At 34.4% G+C, this 22,794-nt stretch overlaps 3 protein-coding genes across 3 annotated transcripts; 1 reads left to right on the top strand and 2 right to left on the bottom strand.

Annotated features, from left to right (window-relative positions):
• Positions 1-3,057: 3,057 nt before the first annotated feature.
• Positions 3,058-7,094, bottom strand: g6pc1a.1 (glucose-6-phosphatase catalytic subunit 1a, tandem duplicate 1). The gene is made up of 5 exons (XM_051124332.1): positions 6,744-7,094; positions 5,372-5,481; positions 4,580-4,685; positions 4,381-4,496; positions 3,058-4,251 (listed from the first exon to the last, which is right to left on the bottom strand). The coding sequence occupies exons 1-5, from the start codon at positions 6,959-6,961 to the stop codon at positions 3,743-3,745; spliced, it is 1,059 nt and encodes a 352-aa protein (XP_050980289.1). The 5' UTR covers positions 6,962-7,094; the 3' UTR covers positions 3,058-3,742.
• A 4,029-nt stretch (positions 7,095-11,123) lies between these two features.
• g6pc1a.2 (glucose-6-phosphatase catalytic subunit 1a, tandem duplicate 2) lies at positions 11,124-13,674 on the top strand. Its single transcript, XM_051124331.1, has 5 exons — positions 11,124-11,418; positions 11,503-11,612; positions 11,717-11,825; positions 11,908-12,023; positions 12,757-13,674. The coding sequence occupies exons 1-5, from the start codon at positions 11,189-11,191 to the stop codon at positions 13,257-13,259; spliced, it is 1,068 nt and encodes a 355-aa protein (XP_050980288.1). The 5' UTR covers positions 11,124-11,188; the 3' UTR covers positions 13,260-13,674.
• Positions 13,675-15,639: 1,965 nt separating this feature from the next.
• aarsd1 (alanyl-tRNA synthetase domain containing 1) lies at positions 15,640-22,713 on the bottom strand. The gene is made up of 12 exons (XM_051124327.1): positions 22,612-22,713; positions 21,819-21,947; positions 21,550-21,709; positions 21,332-21,389; positions 21,092-21,248; positions 19,380-19,496; positions 19,159-19,289; positions 19,014-19,080; positions 18,841-18,932; positions 18,639-18,693; positions 18,425-18,519; positions 15,640-16,467 (listed from the first exon to the last, which is right to left on the bottom strand). The coding sequence occupies exons 1-12, from the start codon at positions 22,648-22,650 to the stop codon at positions 16,329-16,331; spliced, it is 1,239 nt and encodes a 412-aa protein (XP_050980284.1). The 5' UTR covers positions 22,651-22,713; the 3' UTR covers positions 15,640-16,328.
• Positions 22,714-22,794: the final 81 nt, after the last annotated feature.

The following is a 22,794-nucleotide window of genomic DNA, read 5'->3' as shown; positions in this document are numbered from 1 at the left end:
CAGGATTTTTCTCAATATAATGGACTGCTATGGTGCCCCGAGTTTGAACTTCCAAAATGCAGTTTAAATGTGGCTTCAAACGATCAGAAATACAATTGAAATACTTTTTAATCTCAAATGCTCGTCTTGTGTTGCCCTCCCGGAACTCTGTGTATTCTAGCGCATGCAAGACATTTAGGGTATGTCAAAAAACTCAGACCGTATTTTCTCCCTCAACTTCAAAATTCATTTAAAAATCATCCTACTTCGCTGCAGAAGTTCCGACCCAGTCTTTGCCAAGTGAACAAGCAAAGAACATCAAACACCCTTAACAAAAAAGGTAAAACAGCGATATAGGGTGATTTTGAAGTTGAGGGAGAACATGAGATGAGAGTTTTTCGACATACCCTAACTGTCATGAACCGGAATAAAACAGGTCGGGAAAAGCAAGACAAGCATTTGACATTAAAAAGTATATAAATTGCATTATTTTTTATGAAAATAACCAATTGTTTTGCTAGATAAGACCCTTCTTCCTTGGCTGGGATCATTTACAACTACATTTGGGATCATTTGAAGTCGCATTTACCAGGTGGTGAAGGCACCATACCAGTCCATTATATAGAGAAAAATCCTGAAAAGTTTTCCTCAAAAAACATAATTTCTTTACAACTGAAGAAAGAAAGACATGAACATCTTGGATGACAAGGGGGTGAGTAAATTATCTGTAAATTGTTGTTCTGGAAGTGGACTTCTCCTTTAAAGACACACAGCCAACACAAGTCAAGCAACAAATCAAACTTGTGCACTATAATCCAAGTCATCTGAAGTCAAACAATAGCTTTGATTGATTAAAAGACAATTTTTAATCCTAGTTCTCTTCAGCACACAGTTTCTGTGCTTCGCATATGCTTCTGAAGCTTGAAAGCATCTGACCCATTTGGAGCTATTCACTTTTGTGAAAAAAAAAGTGTTTTTGCATTAGAATCTTTGCGTTAAATACCTTTTTTTTTTTACAGCCAATGGCTGAATAGCGACGGTGCATTGTTTGGGACAGAACAGTGCTGTGTGGCACACGTCCAACCTGTAACCTTCAGTAAGGAGTGAAAAACATTGATAAGGATGTTTGTGCAGTCTGTGATGTAACGTGTCGGACAGATCCTCCAGGCCACAAACCGCATAAACAAAATGTTCTGAACTTTGGCCTGCTACGCCCATCACAAACCCTTACAGAAGACCAAAATTTAAGCATGTATAAAACAGGTTACAGAAAAGTAGGCAACGCAAGTTAATATTTAAAAGCAGTCCTTAGAAAGGGAAATTAATCAATACGGATGTTCTTCAGACAAAAAGTTTGTGTTCATGATCCTTTTTGTATTATGAACAAACATTTTAAACAAGCCAAACAATGCAAAGAAAAACTTTTGCGTTCTGAATAAATTGAATGCATTTTTAAAACCTAAATTTTTAATGCAGTGCATTAATTTCTTTTCACACACTGAAAAAAATGGTGTAAAATTTTCTTCATTACTCAGGAATTACTGTTACACTTCACAAGCAATTAAACAGAAGAAACTGCAAGTTGCACATTAAAATAAACATTGCATTTTTAAGGACTGAAGTCATATTTTCTTCTCCACACTGTAAACATTTATTTCATTATGCAATGTCATATGCAGTTAAAGTAGTCAGTACTTAAATCTAATTGCATATAAAGATATGCATGCATTAATTTAGATTGGTAACAGATAACAAAAAAATGTATAATTTTACCCTAGAGACTATATTTAAAGTCATAAAAAGATGCTGAGATACTTATCGTACTGCATGTAAGCACTTAGAATCTAAATATATAATACAATATAATTTGAAACATATATTGGATATACATCCAACAAATGCAAATCCTTTTTTTTTCTTGAGAAAAACTAAATGTTGCAACAAAACAAAACTGCCTGGATATAAAAGTTGCACTGTTTTTATTTTTGTAAGAAATTCGCAAGAATTAGAGCTAATCTCATGTAGAAAAATTTGCTGTTTGTTTGTCTAAAGCCAGTTTTTGTTAGAATATTAATGTGTGGCTCCAAATAGCACATAGATGAATAGTACGTTTTGAGTTCAATTAGCCCTATAATAGCCGGCAATGCACATTGTCTGCTGTATGCACAGAGCATGACTAAGGGACCTTTGAACAGAAGATGTGAATGAAAGTTAGTTAGTGAATGGACCAGCCGCCTTTAAAACCATTTACAGATAACACAATATGCTGAGAGGCGCCGTAATCTGAAGACTTGCCAACAACAAGCTTGGTGTTGTTAATCTTGAAAAGGTCTGTTAAAGAGGTGATTACAGCCACATAAAGTCATTATAGCGAGGATGTGTTTGAGAGGACAAATGCATTGAAACTTTCATAATGCAGACCAACGTTTCGTGTGCAAAGGTTTCTGGAGGACATACTGTATGGGAAAAAGTCTGAAAGGATACAGTTCTTAAAAAAAATAGATATATATTTAGTAGTTTTTCTTAATCTTGTATTATTTCCAAGAGAGTTAGGCTAACGTTGTCTTAATAATATTTGAAAATTTTTGTCTGCCAAATGACTGCATGTCAAAGTTAGTAAACCTCTGCAAATGTTAGATAATTACCAGAAAAATACCATTTATGAAAAGGCAAGCTTAGTTCAGGCTGCAAAATGTCATGTGGTGCAACTCCCAAAATGTATGAATAATAATTATTATTGTTTATTAATGTATGAATTAATACAAAACTAAGATAAGATATATTCTTATAGTTTTACTTTACATTTACAAAGCATTAGAGATCTAGATGAAGAGTTCATTTGCAAAAACAGATAACTAACTTTTAACACTTTTCAAAAATCATGGCTTCTATTGTGCATTCAAGTTAATCTCAGTCAAAGTGCAGTTGGGCTATTTTGATTAAATAAAAAAAAATAATAATAATAAATACAGCTAACTAACAAAATAAAACAATAAAAACATAACTTCATAAAAAACATGATTTTTAACAATTTAACAAAACTGTGTTATCTGTTTTTGCAAATAAACTCTTCAGATATAAAACAAGATTTTTTATTTAATACACCACATGCATTTTTACAGTCATTAAAAAGTTTTAAGACATTTTTCTTGAAAATGGTATAAATATTTATCTAAACCAACATGAATATAATGAGTACATTTCTTTTTTTTAACATGGACATTTGGCTTTCATAATGCAGACCAAATTTTAATTTTCAGTATTGTTTCTAAGACATACTGTAGGGAAAAAAAGGATGAAATTTTTGATGAAAGTCAAATTATTCTCAGAATCTTTTATTGTTATTATTTAAAAAATATTTTAACAAAACTGCTTTACTGCTTATTAATATTTGAAAATTATTTGTCTGCAGTGACTGTGTCACTGTCAACAAGCCTCATTAAATATTAGATAATGACTAGGAAAAAAATATTATATATATATATATATATATATATATATAAAATATTATACATTTCATACTTTCTCTTGAACATGATTTTCATAATGCAGACAATAAAAAAAAAAATGTACACAACAAACTAAAATCGCAGGACAGTTCAAATCTGTTTACATGTTCTATAGCCAACCATCCTGTACATGCTATCTGAGGTATTTTATAAAGAGTGCACTGCAAAAATATTTGCTGAACATTGCATTTACATTGAAAATCACCAATGCAAACCTGCATCAGTCAAACTCTGTGTTTTGTATGAATATTGCACTACATGTCCTTATCATGCCTGTTTTTTGTTGAAATCCAACATATGGCTCCAGGAACAATTGCGGTGGGAAGCACCAAAGCAAAAGCGCTCTTACAGAATGACAGAAAGTAGAACAGTAACTGGTTACTTGAGGAAAATGTCATCTTGTCCAGGAACTGCAGCAACACCAATGACACACCAATACATCCCATCCTGAAAAAGACGCAGCTGTGTTTTCTGCTTGTTTCATTGCCACCTGACAAGTGAAGACCAAGCCCCAGACCAAAAAGTGTGCCCATGTTCCTCAGCAGGCTGGCAAAGGGGGTGGTGTCCATAAGGACCCAGTCTGGATTGACGCACCATTTCTGGGCCTTTGCCAATGTCCACAGCAGATCCACACCCACGGCTTTCAGAAGCACATAGAAACCCACCGCGAAGAAGAGCAGGAACAGAGTCACGCTGATGTACTTCTTCAAACTAGCGCTGTAGATCCACTGCACTCGGGAGAATATTTCTGCCACAATTATACCTGGAAGATACAAATACATGTATCGTTACACCCCTAAAATATATTTTTAAAGATGAGATTTTTTTTTCTGTATGGTAAACAGTCACAGTAAACAGTTCACACACAAAGACCCACAAATGAAAAAAGAACCTGAAATAACTCCACTGATAACTTGGTGTGGGAAATGGGCTGCCAGATAGACTCTCGACATGCATACCAGTAACTCCACCATACCCAGAGCCACCCACAGCACCAGCTGTAACAATCTGAAAGCACACATTACTGTATATTAAAACCAATAAACCCATAAAACAGTTGTTTTGATCAGCCACAGGTGTCTCAGACTCACCTATAATGTAAAGAAGATAGTTTTCTTTCAGCGGCAATGGAAAGCACTGCTGTAACCATCGCATACCCAACACCCGCAGAACCCATGGCGTGACCCGACGGGCTCCCTGACAGACGAAAACCAAACACGCATTGCGGTGAAAACAGGGCAAAGTTTAAACAAACATGAATTCTAATTACAGATAAAAAAGTATCAAATCAGAGATTGTGTGGGAAAGCAAATGTTGTTCGATTAGAGATACATCTGTTCAGGAGCCTAAATAAGTCTCAGGTTGGTTTTAGAGGAGTTTTGGACACTTGTCAGGCTGGCACACCAGCTGAATCCAGCTTAAACATGATAAGATAAAATATCAGTTCAGGACAGGTAATTTATGAGACTTTTTAGTTGATCTAGGGTACTAATTCAGGCCAAGAATGAATGGATACTTGCCAGCATGAGTAATATTACTAGTAATATGTATGACTTCATTCAAAGGCGGCCCTTGAACTGAGACGCTAAGATAACCAGAGGCAGATCCGTTTACACATCAAAGATTAGGACAGCAACTTTACTTAAACTGCATAACTATCGCTTTACAGAGTAGCAGATTTTATTTGGTGATAAAGCTGTAATTCACAGAATAGTCAAAGTGACGAGTTCAACGAATATGATTCTGGTAATTAAATAACTGCTTACCAAAATAAATAAACTAATGAGCAAAAAATAAGATTTGAGTTGAATTAAATGTATTATACGAGACCAACCAATCAAAATCAAGTATTTTAAGATCTTGCAATAAATACTGTAATATACCTGGTCCAGTTTCACATGTGATGGAGAATTGCTGCAGTTCAGGATGTTTTATAGGGCCATAAAACTTAGTCTCATGCACCCACCAGTATGGCCTCTCACCGAATAGCACCCTATGAGTATATCGTAAAATAATGCATCATTAAAAATCATTTAAATTATAAATTTAACTGAAACTGTATTATAAATATACTCCAATGCATGTTATTTTATTTTTTTCTTAACCTTGAAGAATTATTTATGCAGTTAAGTATTTTAAATTAAATTATCAAGTTATTTCTATCCATTTACAAATTAATATTTAAATTATTAATCATTAAGTCTATTGCATTAATTATAAATCATTAAATTGTGTTCTACGTTTTCTTTGTCCTGAAATATTTAATTTATAATATATTGGAAATATTATATTATTGGAAATATTACAAAAAAAAAAAAAATCACCAATTTATTACACAGTAAAAAATAATTTGATGACTTGATTTTATGTTTTTTTTTTTTTAAGTAGAAAAACAGAAACAGTATTTTCTTGTAAAACATACTCCAATAATGTTTATTTTGCTTAACCTTCAAACTGTATAGTGTAATAAATTGGTGCATTATTGGAAATATTAAAAATTAAGTTATCAAGTTATTTCTATTAATTTGAAACATTAACATTAATAAGTAAATATTATTTCATTGATATTTTAATATTTAATTAAATAAATGTAATTGTGTTATATGCTTTCCTTTTGCTGCAATATTTAATTTATAATATTTCTGAAAAGTCACCAATTTATTACACTGTAAAACAGTGTCTTTTTAAATTAAAAAGATGGAAACAGTATTTTTTGTAAAACATACTCCACCAATATTTTTATAAATAATAAATAAATAAAAAATAAAAGTAAATAAATAAATAAATAATCAAATAAAATAACTTTTTTCTTTGTGTAATAAATTGGTGCATAAGTTGTACACTTTTGTCTCAATAAACTCTTAATTTGCTTCTTATTAATAGTTAAGTAAAGTAGTTGCTAAGTTTAGGTATTGGGTACAATTTGTGATGTAGAATATTGTCATGCAGAATATGTGCTTTATAAGTATTAATAATAGCCAATATGTTAATAATAGGCATGCTAATAAGCAACTAGTTAATAGTGAGAATTGGTCCCTATACTAAAGTCTTACTGAAAATAAAATTTCACTTTTTCTACTTCAAAATTTAATGTTTCATTCCATGCATTACTTGCCATTAGTTGATATCATTTGTTAAGTACTAGCAATATCTGAGTGCAAATTGGTTATAAGTCATTTTTTCAACCAGCATAATCTTATTATGTTTATTTTTTAGCTCAGAGATTACTAATACACAAACCAATGAGCATCTCACCACTTCAGCACAAGGTTTAGCCAGTCTCCAACCACAGCCACCCAGATGAGTTTAACGCCCACATCTCTGTGCAGATGAAACCAAATAGGGAAAAACACGAAGAAGGTGGTGTGGAGATCCGCCACTGAGGAGACCCACTGAAACAGATTCTCCCAGTCCTGGTGCTCCGTCTGCAAATGGACGGCTAGGTTCACTCCCCAGCTGTGAAGCAGGTCCATCTCTGCAGCTTGAGATCGGGACGGTTACCCTGGAAAAGCGGAGGACAGACACAGGACACAGGGATGGGGATCAAACTACAGATACGGAGGCAGCCTGCCAAGCTTCGTCCTACCGTCGGACCCCAGTTTTGTGTTCTAGTTGGACTTTATTCAAGGTTGGATGGATTGGTTTTGTTTACATGTTGACTGGAGAGCTCAGAGGCCCTGGATTTCATGACCTTTCACCTGTGATGACGCTGATGAGATGTGTACTGATAAAATGCTGAGTGGACACACTGATTAGTTTCATGAAGTGTGTGATGTCACTGTGATGACATCTTGGAATGATGCATTTAATGCAAATGATCTAGTTTTAATGGTTCTGTCTGGCTTGTGATCATTTGTCAATCTGGAAAAAGAATGAAGCACACTGTCCTGCATGACAAATTCATTGATCTATTTGTGTTCTGGCTTGTTTTGGTGTTCTTCATGGTATTGTGTACTACAAACAGATGTTTTAAGCTTATTGGGCTTCACTTATGCATAAGGACTTAATATACTTAAAAAAAAAATATACACCGCCATTCAAAAGTGTTTGAACAGTTTTTGGAAAAAGTCTGCTCACCAAGCCTGCATTTATTTGATCCAAAGTACAGCAAAAACAGTCAAATTCTAAAATATTTTTACTATTTAAAATAACGGTTTTCTATTTGAATATATTTTGAAATGTAATTTATTCCTGTTATCAAACTACATTTTCAGCATCATTACTCCAGTCTTCAGTGTCACAGATCCTTTAGAAATCATTCTAATATGCTGATTTGCTGTTCAAGAAACATTTTTTTTTGTTTGTTTTGGGAAAGAAATTACAGAAATTAATATTTTTATTTAGCAAGGATGCTTTAAATTAATCAAAAGTGGTGATAAAGACATTTATAATGTTACAAAAGATTTCTATTTCAGATAAATGAGGGTGAGTAAATCATGGGGTATTTTTCATTTTTGGATGAACTATCCCTTTAAGTACCATTAAGTGGCCTTTTAATGCATTAATATTACATTATATGCACATATTTTCTTTTTTATATACATACACTGACCAAAATTATAAACACAGCACTTTTGTTTTTGCCCCCATTTTTTATGAGCTGAACTCAAAGATGTAAGACTTTTTCTATACACACAAAAGGGCTATTTCTCTCAAATATTGTTCACAAATCTGTCTAAATCTGTGTTAGTGAGCACTTCTCCGAGATAATCCATCCACCTCACAGGTGTGGTATATCAAGATGCTGATTAGACAGCATGATTATTGCACAGGTGTGTCTTAGGCTGGCCACAATAAAAGGCCACTCTAAAATGTGCAGTTTTATCACACAGCACAATGCCACAGATGTCACAAGTTTTAAGAGAGCGTGCAATTGTCATGCTGACTGCAGGAATGTCCACCAGAACTGTTGCCTGTGAATTGAATGTTCATTTCTCTACCATAAGCCGTCTCCAAAGGCGTTTCAGAGAATTTGGCAGTACATCCAACCAGCCTCACAACCCAGACCACGTGTAACCAGACCAACCCAGGACCTCCACATCCAGCATCTTCACCTCCAAGATCGTCTGAGACCAGCCACCTGGACAGCTGCTGCAGCAATCGGTTTGCATAACCAAAGAATTTCTGCACAAACTGTCAGAAACCGTCTCAGGGAAGCTCATCTGCTTGCTTGTCATCCTCATCAGAGTCTCGACCTGACTGCAGTTCGTCGTCGTAACTGACTTGAGTGGGCAAATGCTCACATTTGATGGTGTCTGGAACTTTGGAGAGGTGTTCTCTTCATGGATGAATCCCGGTTTTCACTGTACAGGGCAGATGGCAGACAGCGTGTATGGTGTTGTGTGGGTGAGCGGTTTGCTGATGTCAATGTTGTGGATCGAGTGGCCCATGGTGGCGGTGGGGTTATGGTATGGGGAGGCGTATAATATGGACAATGAACACAGGTGCATTTTACTGATGGCATTTTGAATGCACAGAGTTACCGTGACAAGATTCTGAGGCCCATTGTTGTGCCATTCATCCACGACCATCACCTCATGTTGCAGCATGATAATGCACGGCCCCATGTTGCAAGCATTTGTACACAATTCCTGGAAGCTGAAAACATCCCAGTTCTTGCATGGCCAGCATACTCACTGCACATGTCACCCATTGAGATGTTTGGTCAATTTTGCACAGCCATTGAAGAGGAGTAGACCAACATTCTACAGTCCACAATCAACAACCTGATCAACGCTATGCAAAGGAGATGTGTTGCACTGTGGGAGGCAAACATTGGTCACACAAGACACTGACTTGTTTTCGGACCCCCTAATACAGCAAAACTGCACATTTTAGAGTGGCCTTTTATTGTGGCCAGCCTAAGGCACACCTGTGCAATAATCATGCTGTCTAATCAGCATCTTCATATGTCACACCTTTGAGGTTGATAGATTATCTCGGCAAAGGAGAAGTGCTCACTAACACAGATTTAGACAGGTTTGTGAACAATATTTGAGAGAAATAAGCCTTTTGTGTACACAGAAAAAGTCTTAGATCTTTGAGTTCAGCTCATGAAAAATGGGGGCAAAAATAAAAGTGTTGCGTTTATAATTTTGGTCAGTGTACTTTTAAGATTTTAGGTACATAAGTACACATTCAATGCAATCAAGCACACTACTTTTCAACAAGGGTTTAGATTTGAGGACTGAGGTCTTAGAGCCCGACTTATGTCTTGGCACCAAAACATAATAGAAACATATGAATTCACTCTTTTAAAGTAGCGTTTTGAAAAAAGAAAATCAAAAGAAATCTAACACCACTATAATTTTCTTCTGTTGTTTTATGCAAAGACGGTTTGTAAGCAATTGGAAGGATAAACAAACACTACAAGTATCAGAAATGACTAACAATTAACAAAAAGCCTTACACTGATTACAGTTCATCTTGTCATTTAAGCATCACTGATCAATGCAATGATTGACTCACTTATGTAACACACACATAAACAAACCAATTCAATGCAAATCAGCAAATGCCTATGTAAGCAGTCAAAAGAATGCCTGTCTGAGAGCAACAAGTTCCCGTAGTGCTGAGATTATCTTTTGAATAGGACATGCTTTTTTGGTTGGGGAAATTTTTGCCCTAGTTTTTGCAAAAGTCAAAAATGACGTAAGTCTATAGATTAATCACAACACGTGTTTGTTTTTGCCAAAAACTTAAACTTAACTAGACTAAAACAAATTGATAAAAAAAATAAATAAACAAACAAACAAACAAACAAACAAACAAACATAAAAACTTGTTTTAAGACACTATTTAATGTGTAAAGTATTTATACTTATAAATACGCTGATTTTTACACATTATGGTAAATATAAAATAATAAAATATATATTACAGGATTCATTTTCTTCATGCAACATAAAATTAATATTATCATTTTATTTGTAAGAATTACCCATAAGGTAATATTTTGTAAATCATGCAAATAGATAAAATGTATAATAGTAATGTGACACTGGACCACAAAACCAGTCATAAGTAGCACGGTTGTATTTGTAGCAAAATACTAGCCAAAAATACACTGTATGGGTCAAAACGTCAGTTTTTTCTTTTATGCCGAAAATCATTAGGGAATTAAGTAAAGATCATGTTCCATAAAGATATTTTGTAAAGAAGTCCTACTGTAAATAAGTCAAAACCTATTTTATGATTAATAATATGCATTGCTAAGAACTTCATTTGGACAACCTGTTCTTGTCTTAGGACAACTTTGATGAACTTTTCTGATCCACTTCAAATGTTGACTACTGTATATATTTATACATCTAAATTTTATGTATTAGTGTGTATGTATATATTTATTTATTTAGAAATTTAAAAAATTGTTTGTTTGAAATCAGATGTTTACTGAGGCTTGATGTGTTTCTGAGGTCAGATGAGCTTTCAATGATTCACTGCTACGTCTTTTCTACGTCCTTTTTCTCCTGAACTTGTTTGTGCGTTATCTCTTCTGACAGGACAAACACGCTCTTAACTCTGACGTTTTTTTTTTCTGTTCCACTCTGTGTTTTATTACACATGTGCAAGGTTCAAAGATCGTTTTGTCCATGCGTTGTGGTGGTGGGCCTGCTAGTATAAATACCACAGGCAGGCGCTGGAGGGCTATCACTCTTGACTAGCTCTGCAACACACAGTGCCTTAGAGAAATTCTAAACATGAACGTTGTGATGGACACATTGCACGGGTTTGGTGTGAGTAGCACCCAATACCTGCAGACCCATTACAAAGACGCCCAAGGATGGTTTCTTTTCGTCTCCTTTGCGGCAGATCTGAGGAACACCTTCTTCATCTTCTTTCCCATCTGGTTCCATCTGAAAGAATCGGTCGGGATCAAACTCATCTGGGTGGCTGTGATAGGAGACTGGCTCAATCTGGTCTTCAAATGGTAAGCAAATAGAGAATTAAACAGTTTATTGTCAAATCATAATAAATCATGAATTGAATTTTAATGTTGTTCTATTCACCTAAGGATCTTGTTTGGAGAACGTCCATACTGGTGGGTCCATGAGACTTCTTACTACATCAACAGCTCAGCGCCACATATTGAGCAGTATCCCATGACCTGTGAGACCGGCCCAGGTGTGTCTTTCTTTCTCCTCTAGAAGTACCATACCTGTTCTCTTAAAATCAGTTTCATCATACATCAAAAGAGCACTTTATCACTTTGCTGCTTCTTGATGCAGGAAGCCCGTCTGGTCACGCTATGGGCGCTGCTGGTGTTTACTACACACTGGTCACCTCAATCCTGGCCATAATGCTGAGCAAAGAGAATAAATCTTCATCTAAGAGCCTGTAAGCCATTTTCACACTTGTTTTGTTTCAGAATTTAAAGTTAAATAAATATGTTTATCATCTACTGTTTGTTTTTATTCAGATACTTGCGTGGTTCACTTTGGACACTCTTCTGGACCGTCCAGGTCTGTGTTTGTCTCTCTCGAGTCTTTATCGCCGCTCATTTCCCACATCAAGTCTTCGCGGGAGTTATTTCAGGTGAGCAGCTCACAAAACCACCATTCAAAATAACGGTTTTCTATTTTAATATATTAAGAAAAAATGTTACTTATTCCTGTGATGCAAAGCTGAAATTTCAGCATCATTACTCCAGTCTTTAGTGTCACATGATCCTTCAGAAATATAATATGCTTAATGATTTTGTGGAAACAGTGATACACTACCTTTCGAAAGTTTGGAATAAAAAAAAAAAAAAAAAATTAAATTCTGCATTCCAAGTAATACCAATCAAAATGCAGTTGGGTTGTTTTGATTAAATAATAATAATAATAAAAAAAATACAGCTAACTAACACAAAAACATGATACCACAATAAAAAACATGATATATGAGTTATAATTAATTAATTGAGCACCAGTAAAAATTAAAAAAAAAATTGATCAGCAAATCAGGATATTAGAATGATTTCTGAAGGATCATGTGACACTAGAAGACTGGAGTTATGATGCTGAAAATTCAGCTTTGCATCACAGGAATAAACTGCATATTAAAATATTCTAAAATAGAAAACACTTATATTACAATATTACTACCTTTGATGTATTTTAGATAAAATAAATGCAGAATTAGTAAAAATAAGAGACTTTAAAAAACTTTTTTTAAAAAATTAGTTATTCTAAAATTTTAACCAGTTATGTACCTGTTTAAGGAGCACAAAAAGTGTCTTGAGGTTGTAAAATCAATTTTTTTCTTGTTTTTTTTTTTTTCACAGGCATGATTGTTGCAGAGGCCTTCAACCGACAGAAATGGATCTACAGTGCCAGCCTAAAAAATTACTTCAACATCACACTGTTCCTGCTGTCTTTTGCGGTGGGCTTGTACCTGCTCCTCAAAGTTCTAGGTGTGGATCTTCTGTGGACACTTGAGAAAGCCCAGCGGTGGTGCGTCAATCCAGCCTGGGTCCATTTGGACACCACACCGTTCGCCAGCCTGTTGAGAAACATGGGCACCCTGTTCGGTCTGGGACTCGGCCTTCACTCCCCACTGTACACGGAAAGCAAGAAGAGCGGCAGCGCAAGTGTCAGAATTGCCTGTATCATCGCCTCTCTGTCTCTGCTGCATCTCTTTGATTCCATCAAGCCTCCCACACACACAGCTGCCCTCTTCTACCTGCTGTCTTTCTGCAAGAGCGCCACCGTTCCCCTCGCTACAGTCAGTATCATCCCGTACTGCGTGTCCGGAGCTCTCGGTTCACAAAGCAAAAAACAGCTTTAGGCTGGGAAAGAACTGACTGCACAAGACTATTTACAGTATTTTAAAATAGCATGTTTTTTCTATCAGTCGAAGGAACACTGCTGAAGAACAACTTGCCTGTTTAAATGCGTTTTCTAACTAAGGGATGCAGATACTTAGAGTTTAAATTAAGCACTGTTGTGATGCTTGTGTAAGATAAAGGATTGAAGAATTTTAGCATTTTTATATTGTAGTGCCTTTGGATCTACATGAAAAGGTCTGGAATTTGACAAAACCATTAAGTTCTTTTTTGAGAACTGAAATAATAAACTACAGCATATATGTATAGGAGGACAAATTTGGTCCTCCCTAAGATGTGTTCTTTTTTTGATGTATTTTCTGTAATATTCTATTTTTGGAAATTCTTTAGGTCATTTTTAATAAAACACTGAAAATATATCTTGTCCAGTATTGTTCTTTTCACAAAAACACAAGGTTTGTCGGCACATAATGTACCAAGATATAAATTAAAGGCCAAATTAAATTTATAATGCACAAATGAAGGTATTTTTAAAAATACTAATAATTTATGTTAAGTTAAGGTCAAAAGTTTGCTTCCCCTTTTCAGAATCATTAAAAATGTTAATTATTTTAACAAAATAAGAGGGATTATACAAAATGTATGTTACTGTTTATTTAGCACTGACCTGAATAAGATATTTCACATAATAGATGTTTACATATAGTCCACAAGTTAAAATAATAGTTGAATTCATATTAAAAAAAAAGACCCGGTTCAAAAGTTTACATCCCCTCAATTCTTAATACTGTTCTGTCACCTGAATGATCCACAGCTGTGTTTTTTTTGTTTAGTGATAGCTGTTCATGAGTCCCTTGTTTGTCCTGAACAATTAAACTGCCCGGTGTTCTTCAGAAAAATCCTTCAGGTCCTACAAAATCTTTATTTTCCAGCATGTTTGTGTTTTTGAACTCTTTCCAGCAATGACTGTATGGTTTTGAAATCCATCTTTTTATACTGAGGACAAATGAGGGACTCATATACAACTATTACAGAAGGTTCAAACACTCACTGATGCTCCAGAAGGAAACACGATGCATTAAGAGCTGGGGGATGAAAACTTTTTGAATTTGAAGATCAAGGTAAATTTAACATAATTTGTCTTACGAGAAACATGTAACTATCTCTTGCAGCATCTGGAAGGCAGTACTAAATGAAAAAAAAAAAAAAAGAAGATATTTAGGCAAAATAAGAAAAAAACGTTTTCACCCTCCGGCTCTCAATGCATCGTTTTTCCTTCTGAAACATCAGTGAGCATTTGAACCTTCTGTAATAGTTGCATATGAGTCCCTCAGTTATCCTCAGTGTGAAAAAATGATTCTCAAAATCATAACAGTCATTTGGAAAGGGTTCAAATACACAAAAATGCTGGAAAACCAAAGAACTTGGGGATCTGAAGGATTTTTTCTGAAGAACAGTGGGCAGTTTAACAGTTTACTTGTCTTTAACACATTTATTAATGTTTTAAATTTATATCAGCCTAGCTGTTTTTTACTGTGGTATTTTAAACCCATAGGCAAAAGTCCCTATTGCTGATTTTATTTAGCTGTAACAGAATGCTTTGTAAAAAGACACAGAATAAATATGTTTGACTTTTTCTTCTACCTTATTGGAATCGAAGATAAAAATCAATAAGAATCAGAATCGATAAGCAGAATTGGAATCGATAAAATTTAAATGATACCCCACCCCACATATGAAGTCATAAAAATGCCATATAAAAGAATTGTAAAAATAGTCTTTGAATAGTTTTAAAATGAATATTGCATGTTTCCCATAAACCCACCTGAAGAACCAAATTATCTCCAATAAAACAGGCGTGAGTCAAGCATGGACCTTATCTGAATTGTACTATAAAGCCATAGACTTAAAAACAAAGCTGTGTGGTACAGCAGGGTATAAGTGAATCACACTGGAGACAAATACTTCATTTCAAATACATTTTCACTTTCAGTCAATCAGCTTCACGTCTGGTGATTACTGGCTCAATAAAACAAAACTACAGGCAATCCCTGCGACCAAACAACTGAACAGCTCTAAATTACACATTGATTTTCCAGCCCTACTTTGTGATTTTAAAGGAACAGTTACCCACATATAAACTTTGTTGTCATTTTAATTTTGTTTAGGACTTGTATTATAACACACAACTTAGGATGGTACAGTTTTACAGAGATTATTTTTCCTTTTTGGAAAAAAACAAAAATAATAAAAGAATAAAAAATATTACATATACATTATATATATATATATATATATATACAGTATAGTATATATATATATATATATATATATATATATATATATATATATATATATATATATATATATATATATATATATATATATATATATATGTGTATTGAGCAAGGGACTCACCTTGGAAACATTTATATTCATTATATTATTCATTTATATATATATATATATATAAAAATGTGTATATAGAGTTCAACATATCAAACTCAGTTAACAATTTTCAAAATTTTCAAATTTCAAATTTTTTTTTCATTATGTTTTTTTTATGTGTTACTCCAAAGTCCACCAATCAAGTAATGCTCCTCTGATCACAGCACCACTGTAGCTACACTGAAAGCAAATGTGGCATCGAACCACAGTGGATGTTTTAAAGCTGCATGCCATCTACAAATGTTTACAGACCAATCAGCTTGAAGCTTTAAAATATACTTTCAAAACTTTGTTTCCCACTTTGTTAGCAGAAATCTATTTCTATAAAATCTACATTTGAATGGACGTTAATTTCACGTTAGTACTCCTAAAATTACTAATGGTCCAAAACTTCATAAGCTGGCTTTGACGCAACAAGTCAAAAGTTAGCTATATATACACACAGTATAATTAATATATCAGTAATGTAAATAATATTTGTCATTTTTTTTTGCCTGGAGTAGTTATGTAGTGCAGCAAAAACAGAAATGGAGCATCAATCAGCTGAAGGTGCATCACGATGTGTTGTGGCATATTGTGCGCTTCCACGGCACCTGAATGTCAACGTCTGTCTGCTGTGGTTTTTATTCCTCTCCTGCGGTGAGTTTTGAGTTGTGCTCCTTCAGTAAAGCCTCAACCTCTGCTCTCTTCACCAGACTGTTGGCTTTACCCTGGTAACGTCCAGCCTTTCCAGCTCCTTTACCCTGCAGCAGCTCTGACACACTGCACATGACAACACAAACACAGGAGCATATGTTTTAGAAGTTTAGTTTTCACAACATTATTCTACATGCAAACTTGGAAAAATAATTCAATTAAATTTAAAGGGATAGTTCACCCAAAAATGAAAATTAGCCCATGAATTTCTCACCCTCAAACCATCCTAGGTGTATATAACTTTCTTCTTTCAGACGAATACAATCAGAGTTATATTTAAAAAATGTCCTGGTCATAAAGTAAATAATTCTAAAGCAAAGGAATATCATCAGAAAAAGCAAACACGGTTAGAAGTAAACTAGATGGAAGAATGGATCATGCAAGATTAAGTTGTTTCTGAGTTATGAAATAAGATGTGTAGTTCACATACAACCATTCACTGCGACTGTCATTTGATCTCTTTTCTTTTGATGCCAGTGTATTATAGCATTATCAACTATTTGAGATGTGATAGTCATTTTACATGCAGGCAGACAGTCTTTGCCTGTCTAAGTGGATGGTTCTTGGGCAGATTACACTGGCACTTAAATAAAAAAAATGCAATTAACCCTATAAAGCCTACTGTAGCATATTTGATAAGCAAATTTCAAAGGCCTCTAAATTATTAACATGACCAAATGATCAAAATGATCAAAAACCTGTTGCGCACAATCTATAACATGCCTTTTGTTGTCCGATTGACAGTTTATAGTTTTTTTTAGTAAGTTAAAGACCTTGTAGTTTAATTCTAAAAAAAAAAAAAAAGGTCTTCTTAATAAAAGTTCTTAATAATAATAATTTTTAAAAATCTACTTATTTTTATGAAGTAAATGCAAACATAAGAGTAACTTCTTATTGTCAGTAACTTACTGGACTAAAGCAACTTAGCTTTACTTGATTTTAGAAAAAAAAATCATGTTAAAATGCGAGTATCAAATATGATTTTAGCTCATCGTTTATTTGTTCATCTCTCAATCATTGTTATACAGTCATGGCCAAAAATATCAGCACCCTTGTAATTCTGTCAGAAAATGCAACACTTCTCTTAGAAAGTTGTTGCAACTGCAAATGTTCTGGTACTCACATGCTTATTGTTTTTGTTTGCACTGCAACAACACAAAAAAACAGGAGAAGAAAAGTCAAACTTGATAAAATTTCACACAGAACTCAAAAATGAACTGGACAAACTTATTTGCCATTTTCATTGCCAATGGCCAGCAATGAGTCCAGATCTGAATCCCATAGAACACCTGTGGAAAGTTCTCAAAACAGCAGTTGGGAGAAGGCATCCTTCAAATCTGAATGACCTGGAGCAGTTTGCAAAAGAAGAGTGGTCCAAAATTCCAGTAGAGAGGTGTAAGAAACTCATTCATGGTTACAGGAAGCGATTGATTTCAGTTATTTTTTTCCAAAGGGGGTGCTACCAAATATTAAGTTAAGGGTGCCAATAATTTTGTCCAGTGCATTTTTTGGGTTCTGTGTGGAATTGTATCAGATTTTTCTTGTGTTGTTCCAATGCAAATAAAAAAATAAACAAACATGTGAGTACCAAAACATTTGCAACTGCAACAATTTTCTGAGATATAGGTTGCATTTTCGGACAGAATTGCAAGGGTGCCGATATTTTTGGCCATGACTGTATTACATTGCATTATATGTTTTGACCCCACAATAAAAACTACAAAGCTTTGATAATAAAATTAAGCATTTAAAAATCATCAAGGCATATTTTGGTAGAGATAGAGCGGCAAATTATATTTATTAGCGTTTCAAAGATCTTACTTATTTATCTTACCTTTTGGTATTATATTGTAAATCTCAGCAACCGCACCAAATTGCATATTTTTACTCAATTTGGGACTGCTGTTATCCTGGACGAGCCCCCAGTTTATGTTTTTTTTTTTTTTTAACAATTATTTTATGTCAGGCTTCATAGGGTTTAGAACTGCCAGAATGAAAAGGAATAAATTGCCATTGGTCTTACCGTGGTCCCACTTCAGTGACAATATTCTCAGGCCCTGCGAGCAGGAACAGTCCGGCACCCTTCTCCTCACCCACGGTCAGAAAGATCATTGTGTCCTACACAAACACAGTAATGAGAGTTTAAACTACATGCCAGTCTCTAGAATGGACATTTGTGAATAACAAACAAGCATTCTATTTTATGAATAAAATATGTGTTTTACTGAAATCCTTACCTGAAATCCGATTTCATTTGCAATAATGTTCATGAACTCATTATCACCGTCTTTACTGTGAAAACAAAAAGGCTTATTTTTAGATAATGTGGATTTAACCTTTGAATATCCTGTTTATCCTAAAGTAGTAAAGGTTAAAAACAGCCTCTTTTTTTAATTTGATTTACTCATAAACCTTTAATAGGTGAAGTCAAAAACACACTTGTGTAAGCTGAAGAAGTTCCCTCTGTCCGGTTTGTTTTTAAAGTTCTGCGCTATCAGCACAGCCATTTCCCTCAGGATAATTAGATTACTCTGTTAGGAGAACATAAAGGGTAATGATTAATAATTGCAAAAGTGCAAGATTACTCCTTGTTTACTGAGAGAGTAGGTCACCTTCTGAAGACGTTTGACCGTCTTCTGTAGCTTGTCCACGGCATCAACATGCTCATCTGCTCCTGTCCTAATAAACAACACAGATAAACATTAGTTAACGCTAGAAGAAAGGCAGACAGATCACTTGACATGGAAAGTAACTCACTTAAGAAGGCCAGTCAGTGATTTTTCAATGCTGTAACTCTTTTCAGCGTATTTCAGCACTCTGTTGCCAGCTATGAAGATCAGGTTGGTTTTATTCTTCTTTCCTTTTTCGGTCCCCAAAATCTTTATAACCTAAGGAGCGCATTTTTCTTTAGTGATTAAGTAGTAGAATGGCTTTGAATAATACACTAAAACCATGGCCCACAGTTTAAGTTGGCAGACCTGAAGGTGACTGAGGTTGGACACATGAGTCCCGCAACACATGTTGGCATCTACTCCCTCAATGTCAATGATCCTGATGGGCCCAGCATGGTCATCAGGAAGACCACGGCTTCTCACCTGTTAATGAAAAAAGTAAAAATTTGGTTTGTTAGTGTTGCACAAAGTAAAAATTAATATACAAACGTTTAGTTGAAGTCAAACATTTACATACACCTTACAGAATCTGCAAAATGTTAATTATTTGACAAAAACAAGAGGGATCACGCAAAATGCCTGTTATTTTTTTTTTATTTAGTACTGACCTGAATAAGATTGAAAATTATTTCACATAAAAGACATTTACATATAGTCCACAAGAGAAAATAATAGTTTAGTAATTTATAAAAATGACCCTGTTCAAAAGTTTGAACATGCTTGAAAATATCCTTCAGGTCCCACAGATTTTTTGTTTCTTCAGCATCAACAATGACTGCATGATTTTGAGATCCATTTTTTCACACTGAGGACAACTGAGGGACTCATATGCAACTACTACAGAAGGTTCAAATGCTCACAGATGCTCTAGAATAAAAAAAAAAAACATGCATAAAAAGCCAGGGGTGTAAACTTTTGAACAGTTTTCTTATTTTGCCTAAATATCATTTTTTATTTATTTATTTTTATTTAGTACTGCCCTTCAGAAGCTATGAGAAGATATTAGAAGATACTTGTGTTTCCCAGAAGACAAAATAAGCTAAATTAACCCTGAAAACCCATAAAATTTTTGGGACCTGAAGGATTTTTCTGAAGAACGGTGGGTCAAGTAACAACAGAGTATTAAGAATCAAGCGCATGTAAACTTTTGAACAGGGTAATTTTTTTTTATAAATTCAACCACTATTTTCTATATTTAAACGTCTTTTATTTTCCCTTCTCATCTCAATTTAAAATTATAGTACTTTTTTGATTTTTAAATTTGTTTTTAATTTCAGTTTTGTTGTAGTTATCTCAGTTTAATTTTATGGACACATATCTATCAATTTTTGTATTTTTATCAGCAAGGATGCATTAAAATCACTCAAAAGTGACAGTAAAGACATTTATATTGTAAATCTACTTTAAAGAAATTCTTTTGAACATTCTATGCATCAAAGAATTCTTAAATATAAATACATCAGTTTCCACAAAACATACTAAGCAGCAGAACCATTTTCAACATTAAGAATAATGATGAATATTTCCTGAGCAAATAAATCAGCATATTAGAATCGTATGACACTGAAGACTGGAGTAATGATGCTGAAAATTTAGATTTGCATCACATTTAAAATTACATTTTAAAAATACTACAAAAAAAACACATTTACTTCAAATTTCAATAAAATTTGACCATATTACTGTATTACTGATAACATAAATGCAGCGTTGGTGTGCATTAGATTTCTTTAAAAAAAAAAAAATCTTAGCAACCCCAAATGTTTAAACAACAGTGTATATTATAGTTTTTTTGTTTGGAATATAATTTTATTCAGCTATTGTGTAGTTTTGCTTCATTTTAAAATTAATTTGTGATTCATTTATTTAAATTGTTATCGCAGACATTGAATTAGCTACTAATAAAAGATAGCTCATTTGTTCTGCTGTTTGGGCTATACAACTTAAAGTCTGTAAAGGTTGTGAAAATTTGATTCATATGAAGACTAAACTGAAGATTTCTGAAGGTGCACACATGCCTTCTCCACAGCAGGATCATCAATGGACAGGAGGTTGACGGTAACTGGAACGTGTGCACGAATCTTCTCATTCACAGCTGTTTCCAAAGCTTCCATCTCTCCGGGCTTCACCGTGGCTGTGTCCAGCTCTATGCTGCTACGTTGACGTCCTAAATCCCTGAACCATTTTATAACCAGACGGAACATTTGGAAATCAATTTAATTTCAGAGTCATTTTATAGATCCTGCCAAAGCACTTACCAAGAGGTAGTTTTGTATCCAAACATTGTATCAGCCAAAGCAGTGATCAAGTGTTGACCTTTAAAAATGAGAATAAGCATGTGATAAAATTAGTCTAAGCTTCATTTAACCCTATAAAACCCACTGTATCATAGTTTATATGCAAATATGACTCAGTTTCTGATTTTTACAATATTAACATAAGGAAAAGTTTAAGGACACACTCATTCCTTCCTCACCTGAATGCTGTTGCATATGGTCAAACCGACGTTCCCAGTCCAGCTTTATGTGGACCTCCTGACCTTCCTCCAGAGCAGAAGTGATGAAATGCACCGCCTCCGGACCCTGTCTCAACACACGCAGGACAGGGACACCTCCAACCATCCCATGATCGTCAGGCTGGGAATGAAAAAAGAAGACATCAATCTCAAATCAAGCTCATGCAAAGAAAATATTTTTCAAACATTTTATCTAGTGTCCTGCAGGACATTAGAGAAGAGAAACTCACCTGTCCCCCACCCTCTGGAAACAGAATTGTGTCTTTCAGTTTTAGATTGAAGCCCTTCAGCTTTTCTTTCTTTCCATTATTCTCTAGGGTTAATTCTGCAGGCACGCAAGAAACGACACACGTGTCGAACTGTAAAAAGAAAGTTGACAAACAAAATGGGAGATGGACTTTTTGTTTAAATTCATATGTATCTGCCTTAAATGTGACCCTGGACCACAAAACCAGTCTTAAGTAGCATATTTGTAGCAGTAGCCAAAAATGCATTGTATGGGTCAAAACGATCAATTTTTATTTTATGCCAAAAATCATTTGGATATTAAGTAAACATCATGTTCCATGAACATATTTTGTAAATGTCCTACCGTAAATATATCAGAACTTAATTTTTGATTAGTAATATGCATTGCTAAGAACTTCATGTGGACAACTTTAAAGGCGATTTTCTCAATATTTAGATTTTTTTGCACCCTCAGACATCATACATCAACGGAAAGCTTATTTATTCAGCTTTCAGATGATGTATAAATCTCAATTTCGAAAAACTGACCCTCATGACTGGTTTTGTGGTCCAGGGTCACAAATAGTGTGACCTTAAACTCTAAATAATGCAAGCATGTTTAATTATTCTACATGAACTATATGTAGACAAGTAAAATTTCTGCAGCTGTCAAGGCTGGACATGTGCTGCCATTGAAACAACACCAGAGACGGTTACACATTCAGACAAGGCTCAAAATACATTTCTCTGGCGCTACACATGCATTAAATTGTCATAAATCATAAAGCCACATACCTCCTGCACATAACTATCCCTCTGACACTGGAAAGCCATGTTTAAAAATGTAAAGTACAAACTATCACTGTTTGCTACAGCAAACGCAACCGAAAGTTAAAAGCCGGGCACCGTTTTCAAAATAAAAGTCTCAACCGCTCACATTAATTTAGTGTTACGATGTTTCTTTTTAATTATTTATCA

The sequence above is a fragment of the Labeo rohita genome, chromosome 12 (genome assembly GCF_022985175.1).
Source record: "Labeo rohita strain BAU-BD-2019 chromosome 12, IGBB_LRoh.1.0, whole genome shotgun sequence".
Taxonomy (NCBI): Eukaryota; Metazoa; Chordata; class Actinopteri; order Cypriniformes; family Cyprinidae; genus Labeo; species Labeo rohita.
Note: the sequence above shows the minus strand (reverse complement) of the source record. Positions and strands in the feature narration are given on the sequence as shown.

Bases quoted from the DNA above. Each gene is read 5' to 3' on its own strand.
- aarsd1 (XM_051124327.1), bottom strand. From the start codon at position 22,650: ATGGCTTTCCAGTGTCAGAGGGATAGTTATGTGCAGGAG. The intron at 19,290-19,379 runs GTCTGCCAACTT...TGCGCTCCTTAG, and splicing joins CCAACCTCAGTCACCTTCAG to GTTATAAAGATTTTGGGGAC. The intron at 18,933-19,013 runs GTGACCTACTCT...TTCTCCTAACAG, and splicing joins CGGTCAAACGTCTTCAGAAG to AGTAATCTAATTATCCTGAG.
- g6pc1a.2 (XM_051124331.1), top strand. From the start codon at position 11,189: ATGAACGTTGTGATGGACACATTGCACGGGTTTGGTGTGAGTAGCACC. The intron at 11,419-11,502 runs GTAAGCAAATAG...TATTCACCTAAG, and splicing joins CTCAATCTGGTCTTCAAATG to GATCTTGTTTGGAGAACGTC. The intron at 11,826-11,907 runs GTAAGCCATTTT...GTTTTTATTCAG, and splicing joins AAATCTTCATCTAAGAGCCT to ATACTTGCGTGGTTCACTTT.
- g6pc1a.1 (XM_051124332.1), bottom strand. From the start codon at position 6,961: ATGGACCTGCTTCACAGCTGGGGAGTGAACCTAGCCGTCCATTTGCAG. The intron at 5,482-6,743 runs GTGAGATGCTCA...ATATACTCATAG, and splicing joins CTAAACCTTGTGCTGAAGTG to GGTGCTATTCGGTGAGAGGC. The intron at 4,252-4,380 runs GTTCTTTTTTCA...TGTATCTTCCAG, and splicing joins TATCAGTGGAGTTATTTCAG to GTATAATTGTGGCAGAAATA.